General features: G+C 45.6%; 1 protein-coding gene across 1 annotated transcript in view; it reads right to left on the bottom strand.

The window, feature by feature from the left end:
• The window catches only part of LOC144504500 (echinoderm microtubule-associated protein-like 6), a 376,096-nt gene that overhangs the window by 190,471 nt on the left and 161,378 nt on the right, over positions 1–24,247 (bottom strand). Inside the window, exons 13-15 of the mRNA XM_078229865.1 lie at positions 13,827–13,933; positions 10,292–10,410; positions 4,028–4,214 (exon numbers count right to left, since the gene is read on the bottom strand). Of these exons, the coding sequence (XP_078085991.1) occupies positions 4,028–4,214; positions 10,292–10,410; positions 13,827–13,933 (413 nt within the window). The remainder of the gene's footprint in view (positions 1–4,027; positions 4,215–10,291; positions 10,411–13,826; positions 13,934–24,247) is intronic.

The raw sequence follows: 24,247 nt of genomic DNA, 5'->3' as shown, positions 1-24,247 counted from the left end.
ATTCATCAGGCTTCTCGAGCTTCTGCGGCCTATGGCTGAGGGGCTCAAGAGCTTGTACGAGACCTAGCGGTTCAGCACAGAGACACAGCATGCTACAGCAGCAACCCTTAGGAACGTGTCACAGAGGATCATGGCTGAGGGGCCGCAGAGCGTGGCCCAGCCTCAGATGGCACTTGCTGCTGCCATTGACAGGTGGCCCCGACTCAGGTGACCATCGCAGAGGGCTCGACCACCATGGGTAGAACGCAGGTGGTCCTCCAGGACTGGCAGGGCCAGGTGGTGCCAGAGCTTCTGGAGCTCACTGCAGAAGCACAGCCATCCCATGGAGGGACCCAACGGCCCACAGGAACCCCAAGGGAGGAGGAAGGGCTCAAGCCCTTGCCAGGACCTTCCAGTCAGGAGACTGTGCTGTGGCTACACTTTCTGACTCCCCCTTCCTGACACTGGGGCATCTCAGGGACAGTGGGATGAAGAGGGTGTCATGGATATGTCCCAGACACCTTGAAGCCGGCCAGGGGCCTCAAGATTCAGACCCTCCAGAGGACATCCGCCAAGCACATCATTGGCTAAGGGGCAAGATAGACAGCTGTCCCCTCCACCTTCGGTGTACATTCTGGGGAGATACCAAGACGTAGTGGTAAGCCACATAAGGTTAGGAAATTGTAGTTGCACTAAAATGGCCCGGATGAAGGGCTGCACTAGTTAGATAGATTTTTAAGCACCGTAACATTTTATGTTCACACGTTTTTATGTTAGCACTTATTACTTAGACAATTTTATTGTAAACAATAAATGTTTTTTCACCATCTACCTGTGACTAATTTGTCTCAGATTTACCTCGAACAGGAGTGCTGTTACCCTAACGGTCGCTGGAGGGATTCTTCATGTTGATGTCAGTTGGGGAGGCTCCAGTGCTGTATCACTGATAAAATGAAGCCATTAGTTCCCCAGAACCCACAAGTGATTCCCTCCCCTCCTCCACCCCACCCGGGGCCCTATATGGGGGTTTACAGATCCCTTACCCACTACACAAACATAGGCCCAGGTGCCAGCGTGCATGCAGAGCTCAGGTAGGAGTCAGACTAGGGCATCATCATAATGGTGCTTAGCAAGTCGTCATCACCCTCCTGCCTGCCAAAGAAACTCACTAACACAGCATACCCAGGCCAACCACTCTGGTGTTACAATGTTGCAGGAGATAGAAGGACTTTGGGTGGGGGTGGGGGTAATGGAACCCAGTGCAGAAACACAGGCCCCTAGTAAGCAAAGCGCCTGGTGATCAGGGTCTCCCTTGCCACCCTCGCATGCCTGATCCTTGCTACCAGCCCTCCAGCACCTGAATGGTGTTGCTCGGCGTTGTCCTCCTCCTCCTCCTGCTGGGCGGCCTCCTCCCTAGCGACGCCCAGCTGGTCAGCCTCCATGTCATCCTCCTTCTCTGCTGCACCAGGTTGTGAAGTGCACAGCACACCACCACAATGTGGGAAGAAATCAGGGGGCTGTAATGTAGGACCCCGCCAGAGCGGTCCAGGCACCTGAATCGCATTTTCAGGAACCTTATGCACCTCTCCACTATAGTTACATAGCAACGTGAGCTTCGTTATACCAGGTCTCCCTCCGCCTCAGTCTCAGGCCTCTGCACAGGTATCATCAGCCAAGTCTAAAGTGGGTACCCCATGTCCCTCACAAGCTGTCCCTGTAACCTGAGCTCCTCCCTCAAAGGCCTCCAGTATGTCTGAGCTCCTCAGAATAAAGCTGTCATGCACACCATAGGGTTTCTGGCGCAGACATGCATGATGTTCATCTTGTGGTCACAAACCAATTGCACATTTAGCGAGTGGAATCCCCCTTTCTATTGATGAATCATTGTGGATTCTGAAGAGGGGCCTTGAGGGTGACATGGGCGCAGTCTATAGTCCCCTGCACATTAGGCATCCCCACAATGGCCGCGAATCCTGCAGCCCAGGCTTCTGCTGGGCCTGGTCCAGGTCAAATTTGATATACTGGCCAGCCTGGACATATAGGGCATCCGTGATCTCCTTGACACAGGTGTGGACAGCTGACTGGGAAATGCCACATACATCTCTACTGGGGGTCTGGAAGGAGCCAGTGACATAAAAGGTTAAAGCGGCCGTCAATTTGACAGCCACCAAGAGTGGGTGCCTTCCCCCCGCCCCGAGGTGCCAGTTCCTGCAACAAGTGGCACAGGTGTTGCACTGTCTCCTTTCAGGGCCGGAGCTGTCGGTAGCACACGGTGTCCGACACTTGTTCAAACGACACTCGTGTGCGGAACTGCTGGGGTCTCCACTCCCTCCTTCTCCTGCACTCGCTATCCCCCGGCAAATGGCTGCCACTTCTTGCCTCCGGTAGCTGTCTCCCTCTACTCATGCAAGTAGTAAGGCCTAGGCCTCCTCTGCCCCCAATTCATCCTCTTGCTCCTCCTCTTCAGCTCCAGCAGGAACCAAAAAAACTGCAAGATAAATTGGTTGCATCGCAAAAGCCATCTAGTCAATCTGAAGGTGGGGGGAATTTGGAGAAGGGGAGAGACAGATGGAGAAGTTAAGCAACGCTGCTAGCCCAGCCACACACATTGCTCATACTGCCCCCCCCCCAGCAACACAGACTCTCTTTCCCCACCCACAGGCCCCCCAGCAACAGAGTCCCCCATCCCCCAGCAACACAGCCTCCTCCCACCTCCATCAACACACACCCAGAACTCATGCAGTAGTGAGCACAGACACTGCTGCTTGAAAAGTCCTGAGGCTGCAGCACTGCCATTTCAAAGGGCTTCCAGCACATCCCCCATCTGGAAGAGTGCTGCATGCACTAGGACCCAGCAGCATCCCCAAAGACCCGAGGTCAGTGCTGAGACCCGGGTTCGTACTGCAAATCGGACACCATGCTGAGCAACAGCCCCCCACACCCTCCCTACACGCTCGCAGAGCCCTCCTGACCCGAAACGCAACATGATCACCAGGAAAGAACCTCCTGAGAGCAGCATGGAGCTGTCTGACAGTAGGCACTAACCTCCTCGCGAACCCTCACTGATGGAATGCCAGAATCGGACTTTTATAGAGCATGTCTGTTCCAGACCGATCCGGATTAGGCAAACGCAGTGGTAAAGGCAGACGTGCTGGTAAAGTGGGGTGTGCAGTTTGCTAATCGGATTAAGATACATGCAGAATTGTTTAAACTGAGGTCACGCCTGTTTTGGGTGGGTTCCCAATCGTGCCGACTTTTTGGTCTGGCTAAAGTGGGAACTGACACGAAAACAGATTGTGCTAATTGCCTCACGCCTGACTTTACCAAATTTTCTCGCCAGAAAACGGGCACAACGCAATGGTAAAATATCACCCGCAATGTCAAATGAGCATACAGCATCACTATTAATATGTACAAATGTAATATGTATTGATTAAGTATAAACTGATGTTCTCTTTACACTTGGTATTCTTGTGAATTGTCCTTATGAGTGCAAGATGAAAAGCTTTAACAACATATTTATTGTTTCAGCAATACTTGTAACTATATACATGTATACAGTATATAGTATAAGCTAGGAGCTATCTCCATGCTTACCTCTACACACATCTCTGTCCAGCACAAGACTGCCCTCTAGATTTGGGTCATGACTTACTTTACATCAGAGAATGTAAACCCTTTCTATGCCGGATCCTTACACTAAATCTTTCTCTTCCTGCTGGACACAATGCAACACAATGTTCGCTTCAGCTTCTGGGTCCTAGTCTATATTGCTCTGCAACCAGCCATGTTGAGGTGTGCCAGGGTAGACAGAGATTGATTTCTTTCTATTTTTGCTTGGTCACTCCCCAGACCACAGCTAGATTTGCATTTCACCATGTGGAAAATCCCAGACTTTAACTTGTATGGCACCGTCCAGTGGAAAAAGACATTGAAGTTCCAACAAGCTGTGTAGAATGCCTCCTTAGCACAATATATATATTTCAAATACAAAATAGCTGATAGCTTAATAGCTAAATACAATTCAGGCGTGATAATTTATGAATACCTGCCCAGTAGCCACATAGTCCTTTATTGGGTGAATGGCTAGACAGAGGATATCATCATCATGTCCAAGATAGAATCTCTGTGAATGATGTTGTCGATTATAAACAATACCAACGGCAGCAACATGGTAGACCACTTCAGCAGCTTGGGTATAGAAGAGATTATTTCTACAATCATATCCTCTGTACCTTAAAAACACAAAATAGGGATATACAACATAATAGGATAATAATTTTAAGTATATTTTATAAACATGTAATTATGACAACTCTCCATCTGATTAGGTGTTTAGATGGCTTAGGATGCCACCTGTTATTTTAGAAACATAAGGCACAGGAAGTCGTCATTGGGCCCATTATGCCTGTGCCATTTCTTTGAAAGAGTTCTATAATTAATCCGAATGTGCTGCTCTTTCACCATCGTCCTCCATTTTTTCTTTCAAGTATTTATCCAATTCCCATTTGAAAGCTACTACTGTTTCTGTTTCCACCACCATTTTGGGAAGTTCTTAATCCAGATTATATTGGCTTGGCATGTAAAAATATTTCTCCTCACCTTTTGCTTCTTTCACCAATTAACTTAAATTATCTCTGGTATCCTCTGGATACCAATTCACCTGCCATTTGAAAAAGTTTCTGCCTCACAGCACCAGGGACCCGGGTTCAATTCTGGCCTGGGGTCACTGGCTTTGTCCGGCACATAACTTGCCCAATGGAAATGTATATTGGAAATTCGGGTATAGATGGAAACAATTTCCCCAATGTGTGCGCACGAAGGGCAAAACTACACACCAGGCACTGTATTGACTCCCATATATAAGAAAAGGAACTATGTTAAATATGTATCTATTACTTGACCAATAAAGAGTTCAATGCAAAAAAATAAATTAATACAATGCAGTTTTGAAGTACTCAGGTTTATTATTCTGTTTTCACTCAATAATACACGAAGGGTAATTTTCTGGTTCTAGTATTGAAGTGGCAGGACCTCAGAGTGACAAGCAGGTTGCTGACAAACTGGGAGAGAAATAACATTTCAATTGCTATTTCAAAACAGTTCATGTGAATTGCTGTCTTGTGCCACAGAGGTTATGCTTGGAATAAAGAGGACGTCTGCTCTGATTTCTGGTGTGTTTTAAAAAATCTTGGTAGAACTGCGGAAAAAGGGGATATCCTTCCCGATGTTAAGACATGTATGTCTAGGCTGCTTGGCAGAAGTGGAGAGACATGTCCACGAAAATGTCCTTCATCCAGAGAAACCATTTTAAAAGAAAGATTGAAATGAAGACAGATTTTTATACAAGATGTTTTACAAAAATTAAAGTTGTGTCATACTACAGGTTCAGCACAATGGGCGGAATTTTACGAGATTTTTTCTAAGTGTCCAGCTAGTGTGAAAATGGGAGGGGTCCTAGTCCGATTTCTGGATGAGTTTTCACGCCCAATCTTATGCATTGAGTCTTTGAAAATATGGGCTAGACCGTTTCTAGCCAAGTTAAGGCAGGCCTCAACTCACCAGACAACCTGCAGCTCGGATCGGAGCAACAAACTGCGCACGTGCAGAAAGAGCTAAAAAAAAAGCTGCTCTCCTGCTTCTGACAGAATACTCCTGAGCCAGATACAGCAACCCCTTCCACCCCACAGACATCGGAGACCCCCCCCCCTCTCCCGCAACAGATCCCTTTACTCCACCCTGGACCTCTTCCACATGGCCCCCTCGTCACCCCCCAGCCCAATGGTTGAGTGACATGACCCTCTCCCTCCCCTGCCCCTGATCATCACAGAGGCATGCTTCATCACCTGCAAATGCTGACTTGGCTTCCTCTCCAATGATAACAAGGCAAACTACATTAAACTCACTGGAATGCTCTAATGGGTGCATGACTCACCCAAGCAGCCTGCAGTTGATCTGCCCTAACAAAGGAAAGCTCCATAAAAATCCCAAGGATAGACAGACAGGCAGGCAGTGCAGGAGGAAATGGCCTCCAGAAAGATAGCTCCCAGATTTTCGGATGCAGATTTGGCCAGGTTGCTGGAGGCGGTGGAAGAAAGGTGAGACATCTTCTTCCCGCTATCAGGACGCTGTCCTAGGGGAAGGGATGGAAATGCAGCCTGGAAGGCGGTGGCAGCATGTGTTAGTGCCAGGGCACTCGCCAGGAGAACCGGGAATCCGTGTTGCAAAAAACTGAATGACCTAATCCGGGCAGCAAGGGTGAGTGTTTAATCTCATCTAGCGTCTTCCCCTTAAATAATCTCCAGATCCTGCCACCCCCAGCATCCTGTATGTTTCCAGCCCCTGACCCCCAAGCACCTCCCTCTCTGGGGTATCACAACCCTTGCCCACTGAGGGCTGCCCCCTGATACCCTCCAGGACTCGTGCCATCAGGTTTTTACATGGCTCCTTCTGGCCCCGCAGGAGGAGAATGCCCATAATTGCTGGGAAAGGGTGAAGACAGGGGGTGGTGTGCCTGAGATTCAGGTCCTCACCCCCTTTGAGGAATGGGCACCTGGAGTTTGTGGGAGAGGAGGGGATGCGAATCATTAGTGACAGCATGGCCGGGCTGGAGCAGAGAATTGAGCACCTGCCAATCCTCCACTCATTGGAGATATCTCAAGTAAGTTGCATGTAGCCCAGATTCCTCTCCCTCCCTTGCACTTAACCTTGTACCCTGCATTGCAGGAAGGGACCCCAATGCGCTTGGGCCATCTGGCATTACGGCCTCCAATGGTGCTCCCACCCATCCTCCCCATGACAGCTCGGAAGACTCCTCGGAGGAAGCAGATGAAGGGACCTCCGAGGCTGGCACCAGTTTTGTGTCATATTCTATCTCTCAGTTCACCATCCCAGAGACTCTTGCATCGGTGGGTCAAGTTAGTGGTGAAACCTCTCTGGTGCGCACAACACATCTGCTAATGTACATCGGGTGGAGGAGGGAACGTCTGAGCCTCTGGGCACATAGGGGTCTGCCAGAGGCAAGGACTCAGCTGACCCCAGGCCACATGCTAGGCCTGTGCGATCACTTCTCCCTCTGCTGCTGGAGATGCAGCATCAGAGCCAGTTTGGGAGGAGTCCAAAGCTTTCAGACAGACCAGCTATTGCCCGGGTGCAATAGCAAGGGCCACCATGGACGCCACACTGCAAGGGTGGCGTCCATGGTGGAAAACCTGGGGTAAGAAATCCTCAGCATGAGTGGCAGGGTCCAAGCGATGGCCAAGACACATGAAGCCACAGATTCTGCAGCCCATGGCTGAGAGGTTCAAGAGCTTGCAGGAGACCCAGTGGGACAGTGCAGTGACACTGCAGGCTATGGCTGCAGCCCTTGAGAATGTGGCCCACTCACAGAGGGTCATGGCAGAGAGGCTGCAGAGCTTGCAGGAGATCCAGCGGGATAGCGCCAACTCACAGCGGGCTATGGCAGCAGCCTTTGAGAATGTGGCTCACTCACAGAGGGTCATGGCTGAGGAACTGTAGAGTGTGGTCCAGTCTCAGAAGGCACTTGCTGCTGCCATTGACAGGTAGCCCCTGACTCAGAGGGCCATTGTAGAGGGCTTGGCCACCATGGCAAGAATACAGGTTGTCCTCCAGGACTGGCAGGACTAGGTGACACCACAGCTTCTGGAGCTCACTGCAGAAGCACCGCCATCCTATAGATTGACCTAGGGGACGAAAGGAACCCCGAGGGAGGAGAGAGGGCTCAGACCCATGATGGGGCCTTCCACCCAAGTGACTGCAGCTGTGACTACACCTTCTGATTCCTCCCTTCCTGACACCGGGACATCTCAGGAGTAGTGGATGCAGGGGGTGTCATGGATACGTCCCTGACATCTGGAAGCCGGCTCGGGCCATCCAGAGGACGATTGGCAAGGGCATCACAGGCCACTGGGTGTGGTAGGCAGCTGGCCACCTCCACCAATAAATGTTATTTCACCCCACACCAGTGAGTAATTTGTCTCTGATTAGCCTCTACCAGGAATGTATTTACCCCGACGGTCACCGGGGAGACCCTGCACTTTGAGCTTAGTGGGGGAGGCAGCGCACTGCCACTGTGAAAATCAAGGCACTCAAATCATTCACTGGCTGCAAGCAGGTGGCATGCATTGGCAGCCACTTACAACACCTGCCATGGCATCCCCAGAACCCAGGAGAGATTCCTTCCCCCCACTCAGCCCAGGAGAGATTCCCTCCCCCCACCTGCCCCGGGGTCCTGCATGGGTGTTTAGTGCTCCCTTACTCACGACCCAGATGTGGGCCCAGATGCCAACGTGCATGTGGAGCTCAGGTAGGAGTCAGACTAGTACCAGGACATAATCACAATGGCACATAGTGAGTCATCATCACCCTCCTGCCTGCCACAAAAACTCACTAAAACAGCGTACCCAGGCTCACCACTCTGATGTTAAAATGTTGAAGAAGATTTTAGGACAGCACAGGGGGCGGGGGGATGGAACCCGCATGCGGCAACACAGGCCCCTAGTAACCAAAGCTTGTGGTGATCAGCGCCTTCCTCGCCGCCCTCTCATGCCTAACTATTGGTGGCCGCCAGCCCTCCAGCGTCTGGGTGGTGTTGCTCGTCATTGTCCTCCTCCTCCTGCTGGGCAGGCTTGTCCCCAGCGATGCCCAGCTGGTCGGCCTCCACGTCCTCCTCCTCCAAAATGTCTCTTCGCTGCTGCACCAGGTTGTGTAAGGCACAATACACGACCACAATGCGAGACGATGTCAGAAGCCTATATTAGAGGGCCCTGCCAGAGCGGTCCAGGCACCTGAACCACATTTTGAGGAGCCCGATGCACTGCTCCACTATTGAACGGGTGGCAACTTGGGCCTCATTATATCCGGTCTCCACCTCAGTCTCGGGCCTCCGCACAGGCGTCATCAGCTAAGTCCAAAGCGGGTATCCCATGTCCCCCATGAGCCATACCTGCACCCTGGGCTCCTCCTCAAAGACCTCTGGGGCATCAGAGCTCCTCAATATAAAACTGTCTGGCATGCTGCCAGGGTGTATGGCACAGACATGCATATGTTCTGCTGATGGTCAGCGCTAAGACCCGAGGTCAGCACTCAGACCAGGGTCCATGCAGAGTCCGAAGTCGGACTCCCGTGAGCAACAGCAGCCCGACACCCCCGCTGCCCCCCCTCCACACACACTTGCAGGCCCCCTCAACCCGAAACACAACATGGCACGAAACAACCCCTCCTGAGCAACACGGAGCAGTTTGAAAGCAGAGACTCACCTCCTCGCTCACCCTCACTGCACCAGCACCTGAAACCAACTTTTATACTTGGTGTCTTCCTGACTGATTTCAGCTGTAGCGAATGAGGTTATTAAGGCAGGTGAGCTGGGACGTTTGGGAGTGAAGTTCGCTAATGACATTGTGATTAATGCAAAAACTTGCAAATTGACGTTTTGCCTGTTTTGGGCAGGGTCCCGATTGCGCCAATAATCTTTCTAAGTAAAATAGGAATGGGTGCAAAAATGGGCACCATTCCCGTTAGTCGCATCACGCCCAATTTTACGAATTTTTCCCACCGTAAAATGGGCGTGATGAGGTCATAAAATTCCACCCAATATTTTTATATTTCACAAAATTTTGTATATACTGAGGAGATCTTGATTTTAGGAAAATGAATAAAATCAAAAAATGAAACAGAACAAAGAACAAATAATAAGGTGAACACAAGTAGCAAGAAATTCAAATCCTTACAATGTTCATATGAAGTTAATGGGGCTGATAATGCAATCCCAGAATTCCCTCATTCCAATTTCGCCCACCATTTATGCTGCACCATTGTCACTAGTTGTGCAGATTGAAAAAATGTATCTTAATATGCTTTCCTTTGCAATGCCTGATGCTGCCTTTAGAGAAAAGAATCTGTTTGCAGGATATGGGTAGAGATTGAAGTTTAGCGCCAAAGGAGAAAAAAATCTTATGAGGCCAAAGGATATGATTGACTATAGTGATGTTCATGTAGTTCAACTCTATTACAGGAAACCTTAATTTGGAGTAGGATTTTCAGTCCAAATAAACTAATTACAGTGTTGCTGCATTGGTTTCCTGTAGCAGCTCATCACTACCTTCTCAAGGGCAATTAGGGTTGGGCAATAAATTTTGGCCTTGCCACCAATACCTGCATCTCAAGAATAAATTTTAAAAATGCACTGGTTGGCTGCATGACGTGTATTAGTTGCTCCAAATGCATGGTAAAGGAATATAATTACAAAATGAATCAAAAAATAAATATAGAAGAAAAGCTTTTATAAAAGTACCCATGGACAAATTGTAGTTTCAGACTTCCTTCAGGGGCTTTTTCTCTTTTTAGAGAAGCTGCTGCTTGTTTTTTCTCTTTGCTTTGCTGTTTGAGCTGAGGTAGATCTTCTTTGTAAACCTAAATGTTAAAACAAATATTACAGTCCCACTGTACAAAACAAATTTTTCAAAATAAATTTGTATGAAGTACTAACATTTTTTGGAGGCTGAAATTCTAAAAGATAGCAACCTGACATTTATGCTGGGATTGCTCAGCAAATGGTCTGACCATTTCAAAACTTCAAGAGCTTGCAGGAACTGATGTTGAAGACTTTGCGAAACAAGGAAAGTACACTTAGTACCCCTCCTTCCCAATCCCTGAAAGATTATATACATTCAGTAGCCATCTTTGCAAAACACCTACATAAAATTTCCAATGGGATTGGGAGGTTCTTTGAGAACCTGTTCCGGACAGTAGTTAGCATTGCTACCTCACAGCGCCTGGGACCCAGGCTCGATTCCAGCCTTGGGTGACTGTCTGTGTAGTGTTTACATATTCTCCCTGTGACTGCATGGGTTTCCTGCAGGTGCTCCAGTTTCCTCCCACAGTCCAAAGATGAGCAGGTTAGGTGGATTGGCCATGCTAAATTGTCTCTTAGTGTTCCAAGATGTATAGGTTAGGGGGATTAGTGGGGTAAATACATGGGGTTACGGGGATAGGTACAACTGCTTTCACCAAACAGACCTGTTGCCGATGCTCTGCCAACCTATTAAAGGTCAAGACTGTTATGTATTTGTAGTTATACCTATTGACTCAGTACAATTCTACTGTATTAATTTATGCATTGGAGTTTTATGTATGTAGTGTGGGAAACAGAGAGAGAAGAAGCAATCATGGAAGAGATTACACATCATTAAAAAAGCTCTGTTCATTTTTAGCTAAGTCTGTCCCACATATCACGTCTCCAATACACAAGAGTGATATAGGAGCTACCAATAGCATATGGAATCCCTATCCCCTTCTGCATTCGTAGATTTGTTTGCAGCAGGTGAAAGTCAGACAAGAATGCCAAGGTAAGTTTGAGATCTATCATATCCAGATTCCAATTTAATCTGTCTTCCTTCTGCAGCATTCCATCTGAGTTGCAAACAAATACATCTGAAGGGTGCATAATTTCTGGTAATTTTGCCAGCCTTGGCTCAGTGTTAGTACTCTCATCCCCAAGTCAGAAGATTGTGATTCCATTCCAGAGATTTGTGCATATGATCCAGGCTGGCACTTAGTACAGTCCTGAGGAAGTCAGAGTGTCATCTTTCCAATGAAATTTTAAACTGAAACCCTGTCTGCTCTCTCAGGTGGACATCCCATGGCACTGTTTGAAGAGGAGTTGGGAGTTCGCCCAAAATCCCGCTCTATATTTAACTCTCATGCAGTTTCATTTAAACAGATCAGCTAGTCATGCATCTCATTGCTGTTTTGTGGGATTTTGTTTTGAATAAATTGGTTGCCACATTACTCTACGTTACAACAGTCACCAGTCATCAAAATTGTTTAATTGACTGCTTTGGGATGTCCTGCAATTGCAAGACTTTAAATGGCTTGCAGCCCACACAGTTAAACCTGCCAGTGTGCATGTTGAGCACCAGCCTCTTCTGCTGCCCACTGAGCATTAATTGCCCACTTAAAAGCCTCAATTGAGCCACAGGCAGACAATCCACCTAAATGCCTTCTCCATCACACAAACTCGTGGTTGGTCAGGGGTGGGCTGGCCGATAGCAGATAAGCCACCGATGGCATATCATAATTACTGAAGCATTCACCACCTGTTTTCCCACTTAAGATGCTCTGTAAATATGAATCCAGAATGTTATACACTTAAATTAGTTAGGTCTCTCCTCAGCCTCACCGTTTCCAAAGAAAACAATCTTAACCTATCCTCTCTTTCTTTATAACTAAAATTCTCCAGTCTAGACAACATCCTCTAAATTAATCTCCTTTGTAATCTTTCTGGTGCAATCAATAGTGTGGTGATCAGAAGTCCAGCTATGGCCTTACTAGTGTTTTATAAAGTTCCAGCATAACCTTCCAAATCATATATTCTACAGGCTGAATCTTCAATGGAGTGGCAATCACCATCAAATTGCCAATCTGCTCCTATTTACTTACCCTACCCTGGAACTCCACATTTCTCACCTGGACTCTGACCCAGGCCTCCTGAGAAATATACAGCGTACTGGTTCTAGAGTTCTTTCATAAGAGTGTCGAATGAAACATACATGACCCTTTTTTTTTAACAGCACTAGCAGCCATATACTTGTGAGTTTACAGGACCCAAATCCCTGCAAAAGCTCCGTTTTCAATCTTTAGCTAAATCACATCTCGAATAAGTAGAATTAGCTCTTCCCCAATCAAGAATTTTTATTCCTGGTCTAACTTTATCCTTTTCCTAAATTTAAATGGATTATGATTATAGCTTCGCAACCCCTGCCCAGCTTCATTCCTTCATTTTCTAAAAGTCCAGAAGTACTGCACCCCATCCTCCATTGGGCTTGCCATGCACGAGGTAAAAAAAATTATCTTGGATACCTTTCTTATTAATTCCATATTTGTTAATATTAGGGTAATTAAAATCCCCCACTATTATGATTTTGCACGTCTCAAACATTTGCCTACATTTTTGCTCTTTCGACAGGGAATCTGTTAAGTATGTAAAACACATGTTAATACTTCAGTATGTCAAGAAATCTGGACTTCCAGGCATCCTGTTCAAATGTCTGCCACCCTAACCCACATAACCTGTTCCCATTGATATCCAGATCAATGTATCTCTACAGCTTTTGCTCTGTTGCTTTTCTGTCCCCAGCAAGCTCATTTGTCTGAAATATTTCTCCTGCTTCATCAATCCTCTTCCCATTCAACTCAGTCAATTCCCCTTCAACTCAGTCAATTCCCCTTCTTGGCCCCAAATCAAGGAGGACATTGAAAATAAAACTTAAGATTTTCTGGAAATGCTATACTTTATGATCCACTTACGATCCTACTTGATAAACTGATAAAAATACTTAGTTCACTAAGCACAAACATGAAAAGAATTGATTTTTAGTACAGAAAGAGAACCGGCAGGCAGAGTGCACAGCATGTCCACAGTCAGCCTGTTCTTACCAGTATGAGAACGGGCTTTCAATTATAGTCCACTGGTGTATTGCAGACATTTAACCTGCATCCCAGTGCAACTTGTTGGTTCAAAGACAATTGGAAAATGGTTAGCTTCCACACTGTCCTGACTGATAGTCAGAGATGAAGAGACAGTGGGCCGTGAGGAGAACTCATGCTTTGTTAGCATTTCATACCCATCTCACAAAAGTAGTGTAAAATCAAGGAAGTATGTACAATTTTTCAAGGCAAGTGTTAATTGTAAGACTCATTTCACAAAGGATTATAGGTCCATGAAAGAAAATGATTAAAATATCTGTCTACAATAATTTTGAAAAGATTAAATTTGAATTAAAACATTAATACTAATATGCATTAGTGCTATCACTGAATTTACTAACCTGACGATCATAACTGATTTGGACTTCTTGTTCAATGTCAGAATCCAACTCTGCCACATCTGACAAATCCGAATCAGATTCATCACTGTTTGAATCAGCATAACATTCTGTTCAAAACAAAGTAAATCATAATACATTAAAACAATGTGTTGTGTTTAAAAATCTTTTAATTAGTTATTTTCCATTATCATACAAAACATATGTTCAAGTAAATAGAGTTAAGATCAAGATCAGATCAGCCATAATCTTATTGAAGGCAGAGCAGGCTCGAAGGGGCCATGTGGCCTAATTTTCCTTTTTCTTTTGTTTCAAACTAAATAGGCTTCAAATAATTGCACAACTGAATTAACAAAAAAAAAACTTTCAAATCATTGTCAATCTATCACAGAAGCAACGCAAGAAGAGCTGTGCAGCAGGGGAAGCAAATAGCATGGTGCAAAAACTCAGGCTGATTCTAACCATTTCTTACCAGAAGGTTTTGAAGAGTTCTGGAAGATTTAGGATTCCAAATATGCAAATATTAAGATCTTGGAACTATTGCTAAAATATTAATACGCAGAAGGCCCCATGCAAGCAGAGTGCGGGTATCATTTCCCAGGTGGTCTTCTCATTGTCCTTCTGCACCCCCAACCTGTCCACAATGTTACGTAGGGTGAATGAAGCCAAGGGCAGCCCACCCACCCTCCAAAATCCAGACCAGGATTTCTAAATTACATTTTTTAAACAAAGCTTCTGCTCCACTTTTAACCGCAAATCCTGTCCAGGATTTTACACCAACCTCTTTAGGATTTCTTTGTCTTGACAGTTGTGCAACTGTTCACAATTCCTTTAACTCTCAATTCACAGACTGTATTAAAATTGCATCAGATGTTTGATTTACCTTTGAAAGCTACTGTCCAGCTTTAAATCTGATTACTGCAATTCTTTCTTTAACTCAGAACACTTTGTTTACTCTTCTTTGAATTCTTCTGAACAATACCTTGGTCTCTATTCACTCAACTTCAGTAATCTTAAACATTTTTTCTGTTATTCCCTGGTTATCTGGATTGTATCTTGTTCCTTAAGAAGCCTACATCTTTGCAACTCCCTTATCCTGTCCAGCTTCTCCTGACAGAGTTGAGAGGGGTTCACTCCTCAGTATCTTGTCTCCAACTTCGATATATCCAGCTAAAACTAAAGCTTAAAAGTTTTTATTATCCTTACAAGGGCCTCTAGTTGCTAAGCAGCTCCTGCTAGCACTATTTATTCTTCATACCATAACCCTCTCTAAGCACAATAGAATCACAGTGGGAATTGAAACCAATCTCCATACATATAAACACCTTTGCCCAGCATCAATCCAGTTGTGGTTTTTTATCATTCCAGGCACAAAAGCATTAAATTAAATCCACTTAAAACTATGGCCAGAATTTTACCGTCCCCCCAACCACGGGAATCGGAGTGGGCGAGGGGCGGACCATGGAAAGGTCTGTTGAACCTGGGCGGGATTTTATGGTTTCGGGATGAGCAAGGCCGTAAAATCCCACCCTGGATCTTATTTATAATGTTTACCAATACAAATCCCTTAGAACTATTTTTGTTTTCCTAACACCCACACCCTGAGGTCTCCCCCCTTCCCCCTGGTATGGCCACCCCCCCAACACCTTCTCTCCGTTAAGAGCTCAACATTCCTTTCATACCAGCCTCCATCCAGGCCATACCTCCCCTCCATGAGAATCCCACAATTTTACCTGATCATGGACTCAGGACTTAGAATCTGAGGACTGCTTGTACCTCCCAGTTCTAACCATTGCTGCCACTGGTGCTGCTGGAACAAAAGGGCTCTAGCCATCAGCCCTCTGTGGCCAGACTTCTGCACGAGTGAGTCCTGACTCCAGATAATTATCATTCCATGGAGAGTAAATGGCTGTAAAGCTGCTGTGGTTGGCAGAATACCAATCTTCACAACTCTTCGGGTGGCAGAGCAGGAAACCCGCCATCTGAAAAATCCTGTCCAAAATCTTGTTTCCATAATTAACTTTCAACAACAATGCCCTCTACAAAGTACTGGGCAATATATTGATGAGGAACTTTCTTTGATGCCTGAACTTAATCAAATGCAACTCAGATTTTCAGTGTTATAAGAGATTTAAAAAGTAAAGGATTTGCATTCATAAAACATCTGAAATATTTTTATATTTATAAAGGTTAACAGAATTACACAGTGCAGAAGAGGCCCTTTGGCCCATTGCATCTGCATCGAAACGTGAGAAGCACCTGACCTACCTACCTAATCTCATTAACCAGCACTTGGTCCATAGCCTTGAATGATATGACGTGCCAAGTGCTCATCCAGGTACTTTTTAAAGGATGTGAGGCCTCCCAGCCAGTGCATTCCAGACTATCACCACTCTCTTGGTAAAAAAGACTTTCCTCATATCCCTCCTAAATCTCCTGCCCCTCAAATTGAACTTGTGTCCCCTCGTGACTAACCCTTCAACCAAGGAGAACAACTGCTCCATATCCATCTTGTCCTTGCCCCTCACAATCATGTATACCTTGATCAGGGTGCCCCTCAATCTTCTCTGCTCCAACAAAAAAAAACCCAAGTCTATCCAATTCTCTTCATAACTTAAATATTCCACATTAGCTGTTCTCCAGTCCTCTGGCACCTCCCCAGTGGCCAGAGAAAAATTTAAAATTTGGGTCAGAGCCCCTTCAATCTCCTCTCTTGCCTCCCACAAGCCTGGGGGACACAATTAATCCAGACCTGGACATTTGTCCACTTTTAAACCTGCCAACACCTCCAATACCTGTGTCACTACCTATGTCAATTTGCTCAAGAACCTCGCAGTCTCTGAGTTCCATACCTTCATCCTCATTCTCTTGGGTAAAGACAGATATGAAGTATTCATTCAACACTCTACCGATGTCCTCTGGTTCCACCCATAGATTGTCCCTTGGTCCCGAATGGGTCCTACTCTTTCCCTGGTTATTCTCTTTCCATTGATATACTTACAGACTATCTTAAGATTTTCCCTACTTTTACCAGCCAGAGCTTTCTCATATCCCCTCTTTGCTCTCCTAATTATTTTCTAAACTTCCACCCTGCACTTTCTGTACTCCATTAATGCCTCCACTGATTTGCTTCCCTTGCACCTGCTAAAAGTCTCTCTTTTCATTCTCATCATATCCTGAATGTCTCTGATCATCCAGGGTTCTCTGGGCTTGTTACTCCTTCCTTTCACCCTGGAGAGAATATGTTGGGCCCGTATCCTCCCCATTTCCTTTTTGAAAGCCCGCCACTGTTCTTCTGCAGATGTTCCCAGCCTACCTAGGCCAGATCCTGCCTTATTTTACTAAAATCCACTCTCCCCCAATTCAAACCTATTTCCAACTAGTACTCCCTCCATCAAGTGCATGATCATGAATTTGCTGTAAGTGCATACTTTTTTCAACTTTCCCACAATAAGATACTATTTTTGCTGTGAATCCTGTTACATTTTTGTATCGCATCTTAGAAATGGTGGAAATGATTTATTGCTGTTCTGAACTGGGGACTGCCATCTTATTAATGGAGTATATACAGGTCTGACTGCCTGGTGAGGACAGAATCATGATAAGCTACAAGGTCTCTCATATTGAAGTCTTCCAAATTCAACATTGACACAAAACATTGGCATTGGTACGATGTATTAATGAGTGGTTAGCTACTGTTGATAAAGAAATTTTGGATGAGTAAATTAAGTGCTTACATATGTGCATGGTGTTAGCTTTGGTTCAGTTTGTAGCACTCTCACATCTGAGGCAAAAGATTGTGCATTCACATCCCACTTCAGGACATAAACCTGCTTTCTTCTGGATGAGATATTAAAACTGAGTCTCTCAGGTTGATATAAAAGAGCATATGGTACTATTTCAAGAAACAGCAGGTGAGTTATCCCCAGTGTCCTGGGCAATATTTATCCTCCAATCCATGTCTTAAAACAGGATAGTTGGCAATCATTGTGTTGCGGTTTGTGGGATCTTGCTGAGTGCCAAGTGGCTGCTGTTTGTCCTACATCACAATAGTGACTACACATCAGGAGTATGACATTGGCTGCAGCGGGCTTGGGACATCCTGAATGTTCTATTCCAGAAAGCTAGTTGATGAAGGTGAGAATTTTACTCACTTCTATCTTTATTTAGTCACACATTATAAGCATACAACGCTTAACCCCCATTAACTAATTTTAGTCATGTCTTTTTATGGACTTAAATTAAGCCCCATTTAATGCCCACTACCTGCATACAATTAACCAATTCCCTTCTCTCTCTTTAAATAAAAACAGAAGTAAAACATACAACCAAAATTTCCAAACCTATTCAATTAAACACCTCCATATTCTGCACAATGCATTACATGATGAGGCAACCCCTTGAGGACCCCTAACAATTTCTTCATACATGCATTTCTCTTTGTAAAACAATCAGTTGATGACTTGCATCCAACTCTATTAATTTTAGAAATGTCTTGTTCTTTGTTCCAAGGCAGCAATGTTAATTGGTAATGTTTCTCACTCACTCTCATAGAATGTACATTACTTGTCAGCTAGCCAATTATCGACTCTGAAGTACATCCACAAAATGTACAAGAATTTAATTTGAATTCTTGGTCCCTCACAAATTACATCTCAATGTTTCATTGTGCATTTTCCATTTCTTCAAGCTAAGGCAGGCATAGTGCAGTCAACATATCCATACAAAAAGGATGTAAGGGGCAAATTACTTCAGCAAGTGGTTAATGAAGCTGCTACTGCTGTTTTGAGTATCATAAGTTAAATGTGGAAAATAATCTTATATTCAGTCTCTCTCTCTGAGTTTAGAGAGAAGTAGCATGATGAAAGAAGTGATGAGAGACAAGTTTGGATGCATCAGATACAGAATGTCCTCACCCAAAAAAACCATATGATTCAGGAACAGAAACTTGGAAATGTCTAAGAGCTTTTGCCTTCACAGGTTTCACTAGGGTGATAGTGACTATATTATGCAGTACACCAGAATCTGATTTGCGCACAATATTGACTCCAAGGAAATTAAAGCAATAACAGAAGGTGATCTCAAACTTTGTACTTTCTCTTATGACTGGTTTAGATGAAGCAGACAAAAAAGTTCTTCCTCTTAACTGATGGTACAAGAATTAGGAGACACAGATTTAAGGTTTTGGGCAAGAGATACAGGATGGTGGGAGAAAGAACACTTTTATATAGCAAATGGTAGCGACATGGAATGCACTGCCAATATGAGTGGTTGAGGCAGAAATAATCAATAATTTTGAAAGAAAATTGGATAGGCACTTGAGAACATAAGAACATAAGAACTAGGAGCAGGAGTTGGCCATCTGGCCCCTCGAGCCTGCTCCGCCATTCAATGAGATCATGGCTGATCTTTTTGTGGACTCAGCTCCACTTACCCGCCCGTTCACCATAACCCTTAATTCCTTTACTATTCAAAAATTTATCTATACTTGCCTTAAAAACATTCAATGAGGTAGCCTCAACTGCTTCACTGGGCAGGGAATTCCACAGATTCATAACCCTTTGTGTGAAGAAGTTCCTCCTCAACTCAGTCCGAAATCTGCTTCCCCTTATTTTGAGGCTACGTCCCCTAGTTCTAGTTTCACCCGCCAGTGGAAACAACTTCCCTGCTTCTATCTTATCTATTCCCTTCATAATCTTATATGTTTCTATAAGATCTCCCCTCATTCTTCTGAATTCCAATGAGTATAGCCCCAGTCTACTCAGTCTCTCCTCATGAGCCAACCCTCTCAACTCCGGAATCAACTTAGTGAATCTCCTCTGCACCCCCTCCAGTGCCAGTATATCCCTTCTCAAGTAAGGAGACCAAAACTGTACACAGTACTCCAGGTGTGGCCTCACCAGCACCTTATACAGCTGCAACATAATCTCGCTGTTTTTAAACTCCATCCCTCTAGCAATGAAGGACAAAATTCCATTTGCCTTCTGAGGGATTTAGACTTATAGGTAACAGAGATAAGAGCAGAGGAATGGACTGGACTCGAAACATTCTGGTAAATTTCCTCTGCAATATTTCAACGACCTTCACATACTTTCAAAAGTGTGGTGATCAGAACTGGACACAATATTCTAATTGTAGCCTAAATAGAGCTTTATAAAGGTTCAGCATAAATTCCCTACTTTTGAATATAATATCTCTATTTATGCTCCCGTGACCATATGGGCTGAATTTTACCAAACCTCTGAGGACAGGCTACAAGATGGAAAGTTTGGGAAAATGGCTCAGAAAGGAGTCAGGTGGCATGCACGACATCTTCTCACTGCATGGCATTTTGACAGAGGGAGGACAAATGGAAGAAAAGCCACCATCCAGAGCCCAGCTGAGCTACTTAAGAGAGCATGTTAAGGCCACTTCCTACCTCTGTATTTCGCAATCAAAAGGCGTTCTGCTATGTGGTGATACAGTCCAGTAGAAACTGGCAGACTTTCACTGGGCTTCAGGGGATGATTGCCTTCTTTGTGGACCTTCTTTGGCCCATGGAGGGGCCCCTGTAGGAATGCCCATTATCAAGCCTGTGGTGCCACCTGAGACCCACCACATCTCTCTGGGGTCTGCCTGCCTGCCTGCCCTCCCACCTGCCCCCCCTCCCCCTCGAGTACCCAGACCTCAATTAATTGTTTTCAAGAGTGCAAAGCCATTGATACATCCTCATCAGGTAGATACAGCCCCACCAAAAGCAACTGCAAGTGGTTGTGCTGCTGGGGCTACATGCTGCTCACCTCCGATAGGGTCAGGAGCTTTTGGGAGTGGGCTGCCATCTTTATTAAGTGGCTGTTTAACTGCAACCACTTAATTGGCTACCCCAAGCAAAATGTTACAGTGGATCTAGCCTCCCACTTTTGGTCCTGGTGATGGGACTTCTGTTGCCTTAGAAAGGTTCTGGCCTATGTTGCAATACTGAAATGTATTGTTTATTTATTCTTTCATGGAATGTGGATGTTGCTGGCTAGGCCAGTATTTATTGCCCATCCCCGATTGCTCTTGAAAAAATAATGGTGAACCACCTTCTTGAATCGCTGCAGTCCATGTGGTGTCGGCGCACCCATAGTGCTATTAGGAAGGGAATTCCAGGATTATGACCCAGTGACAGTGATAGAACGCAATATAATTCCATGTCAGGATGGTATGGGGCTTGGAGGTGAACATCCAAATGGTGGTGTTCCCATGCATCAGCTCCCCTTGTCCTTCTTGCTGATAGAAGTCGTGGGTTTGGAAGATGCTGTTGAATGAGCTTTGGTGAGTTGCTGCAGTGCATCTTGTAGATGGTCAGTGTGTGTCAGTGGTGGAGGGAATGAATGTTGAATGTTGCAGATGAGATGCCAATCAAGCGGACTTCTTTGTCCTGGATGGTGTCAAGCTTCAAGTGTTGTTGGGTCTGCACATATCCAGGCAAGTGGATAATATCCCATCACACCCCTGTTGTGTGCTTTGTAGATAATAGACAGGCTTTGGAGAATCAGGAAATGAGTTGCTCACTGCTGAATTCCCAGCTTCTGAGCTGCTCTTGTAGCTGGTTGAGTTCAGTTTCTGATCACTGGCAACCCCCAGGATCTTGATAGTGGTGGATTCAGCGATGGTAATGCTATAAAGTCAAGTGGAATGATTGGATTCTCCCTCGTCGGAGCTGGTGATTGCCTGGCACCTGTGGGACGTGAATGTTACTTGCAATGTATCATCCCAAACCCGAACGTTGTCCAGGTCTTGCTGCACATGGGAACAGACTGCTTTTGCATCTAATCATTGATAAGCATCAGCACTTCTGACTTTATGATGGAGGGGAGGTCATTGATGAAGCAGCTGAAGATGGTTGGGCCTGGGACAATACCCTGTGAATGATTGCAGTGATTTTCGGGACTGAGATAAGTGACGTTCAAGAACCACAACCATCCCCATCCTTGTGAGGAATGAAACCAACCAGTGGAGATTTTTCCCCTGATTCCCATTAACTCCAGTTTTATTAGGGCGCCATGATGTCGCACTTGGTTATTATGAACATATGTACAAATAAGGGCAAGGGCAATTAGGGATGAGGAATAAGTGCTGACCCAGCCACCAATGCCACTACCTGGAAGTTCCCCTCCCAGTCACTCATCATCCTGACTTGGAAATGTATCATCGTTCCTCATCACTGGGTCAAAATCCTGGAACTCCCTCCCTAGCAGCACTATGGGTGTACCTAGACCTCAGAGACTGCAGCGGTTCAAGAAGGCAGATCAGCAGCATTTTCTAGAGGGCAACTAGAATGGGCATAGCCAGCGATGGCCATATCCCATAAATGAATTTTAAAAAATGATTCTATGATGATAGCTCCAGAAGATTCCTTGAACGATCTGGAGTGCCCAGTGGAGTGGAAACTCAGTGCCATAGTGACCTTCAATGTTGCAGATGGATGCCCATCACTTTGGGCTTAGCTGTGCTTAGTAACCGCTTCTCTGATATTTGCAAGAGGCAGGGCTTTGGACGGTACCATTTTCTGTGCACAACAGGCTGGTTTCACGCTCATCATTTCCCTCTTCTGGTCTCGTGATCCAAGTGCCCCTCTGGGTGCTGCTGCTATGTTCCCTTTGGCTGTAGATCTTTCCACCTCTGATGCTGCTCCTCACCAAAGATGTTAAGGCCTGACTGAATGAGGCCCATAGCAAATTGCTATACTCAGTTCTTAGGCACTCCTACATTTGTCCCCCTTTACTCTAATACATACTTATGGGCGGCACGGTAGCACAGTGGTTAGCACTGCTGCTTCACAGCTCCAGGGTCCCGGGTTCGATTCCCGGCTCGGGTCACTGTCTGTGTGGAGTTTGCACATTCTCCTCGTGTCTGCGTGGGTTTCCTCCGGGTGCTCCGGTTTCCTCCCACATCCAAAGATGTGCAGGTTAGGTTGATTGGCCAGGTTAAAAATTGCCCCTTAGAATTCTGGGATGCGTAGATTAGTGGGTAAATATGTGGGGGTAGGGCCTGGGTGGGATTGTGGTCGGTGCAGACTCGATGGGCCGAATGGCCTCCTTCTGCACTGTAGGGTTTCTATGATTCTATGATTCTAGTGCCAAGTCAGTGAGAACACTCAACCAGAGTGTCCCTGTTGTTCCAAGCCGGGTTAGGCTTGCCTTCAGACTACTACTATCCTGTCTATTCAGTTTCATCCTCCTTACTAAGCTACCTTTCCTCTCGCAATGGCTCCCGATTGTAGCCAAGTCTGACCTTTCACTAAGTTTCCGAGGCACTGAAAACCCACAAAATCAGAAAATGCTGGTAAAATCGCAATTAACTGCCTGTTTAACAGGCTTAATTACCTACTCCCCCCCCCCCCCCCCCCTCCCCGCCCCCCACCCCCGGTGACCTTCAAATACGGACTCTTCCCGGCTGAGGAATAAGAAAGTTAAGCAGAAGGCTTCAATTTTCAAATAAAAGACCCATGGGCCTGATTTTTTAGATTCTGATTGTGGAAATGGAGGGATTGAAATACCAGTGCTAGTTGTTATGATAATTTACTGAGAGTGTTCTTGGAGTTGGCAAATTTCACTCAGGAGGGATTAGAGCAGCCCCAAGATCATGGCTGATCCGTTAACAACATCCAATAACATTGTTAAAAAGTTCATTGAAAGTTCACTGAGAGCTCATTAAGAAATATATTTAGATCTTGACAGGGGTGCACAAGCTGCACATGCTGTCCAGGCCAGACCTGGTGAATGGAGGTGGACATACAGTGGGAAGGCAGTCATGGTCACTTCAGGGAATTAGTTGAACTGCACAGAGGAGAAATTAGCCATTTGGAAACAAGTGCCATTGACCATGCTGGTTGAAAGGACAGTAAGCACTCAGGCATGTAAGGGATCATCATTCTCCTGACATTGTGGGTACATGAGAGGAGGAGGCAAGGCTGCTAAACACAATTTGGGAAGCCACTGGAGCACAAGAGAAGGTAAAAGCTGCAAATGTGGATATGATTCTAAGATTTTTAGTCCAGTGTTGAGGAACAGCACCCTTAACAGGGAGGGCACAGCCATAGGCATCAGGAGGTCAGAGGAGAGAGACAAGGGGCAGGAAGGACACAGGGATCACATTCCCATCATAGCATCTACTTGTGAAGAGACTACATTGAGATGACTGCAACCCAGAGACTGCATCATTCCAAGGTAATAGTCTCAGAAATTTATGCCCAGATTGCCTAAGACTTCACACCTCGCAGCACTGCTTGCCATGCCCTGCCAGTAGCTGTCAAAGTCACTATGGCACAGAAATTCTTCCCTCTGGCTACTTTCAAGGATCACCAGTGGCCTATGGTGGCATCCTGCAAATGGCTTGGCTCTCAAGACAATTGACAGCAATCTGTCTTGAACTATGTGAAGTCTTGAACTATAATGTGA

The sequence above is a fragment of the Mustelus asterias genome, chromosome 15 (genome assembly GCF_964213995.1).
Source record: "Mustelus asterias chromosome 15, sMusAst1.hap1.1, whole genome shotgun sequence".
Classification (NCBI taxonomy): Eukaryota; Metazoa; Chordata; class Chondrichthyes; order Carcharhiniformes; family Triakidae; genus Mustelus; species Mustelus asterias.
This window is presented reverse-complemented; position numbering and strand designations above follow the sequence as displayed.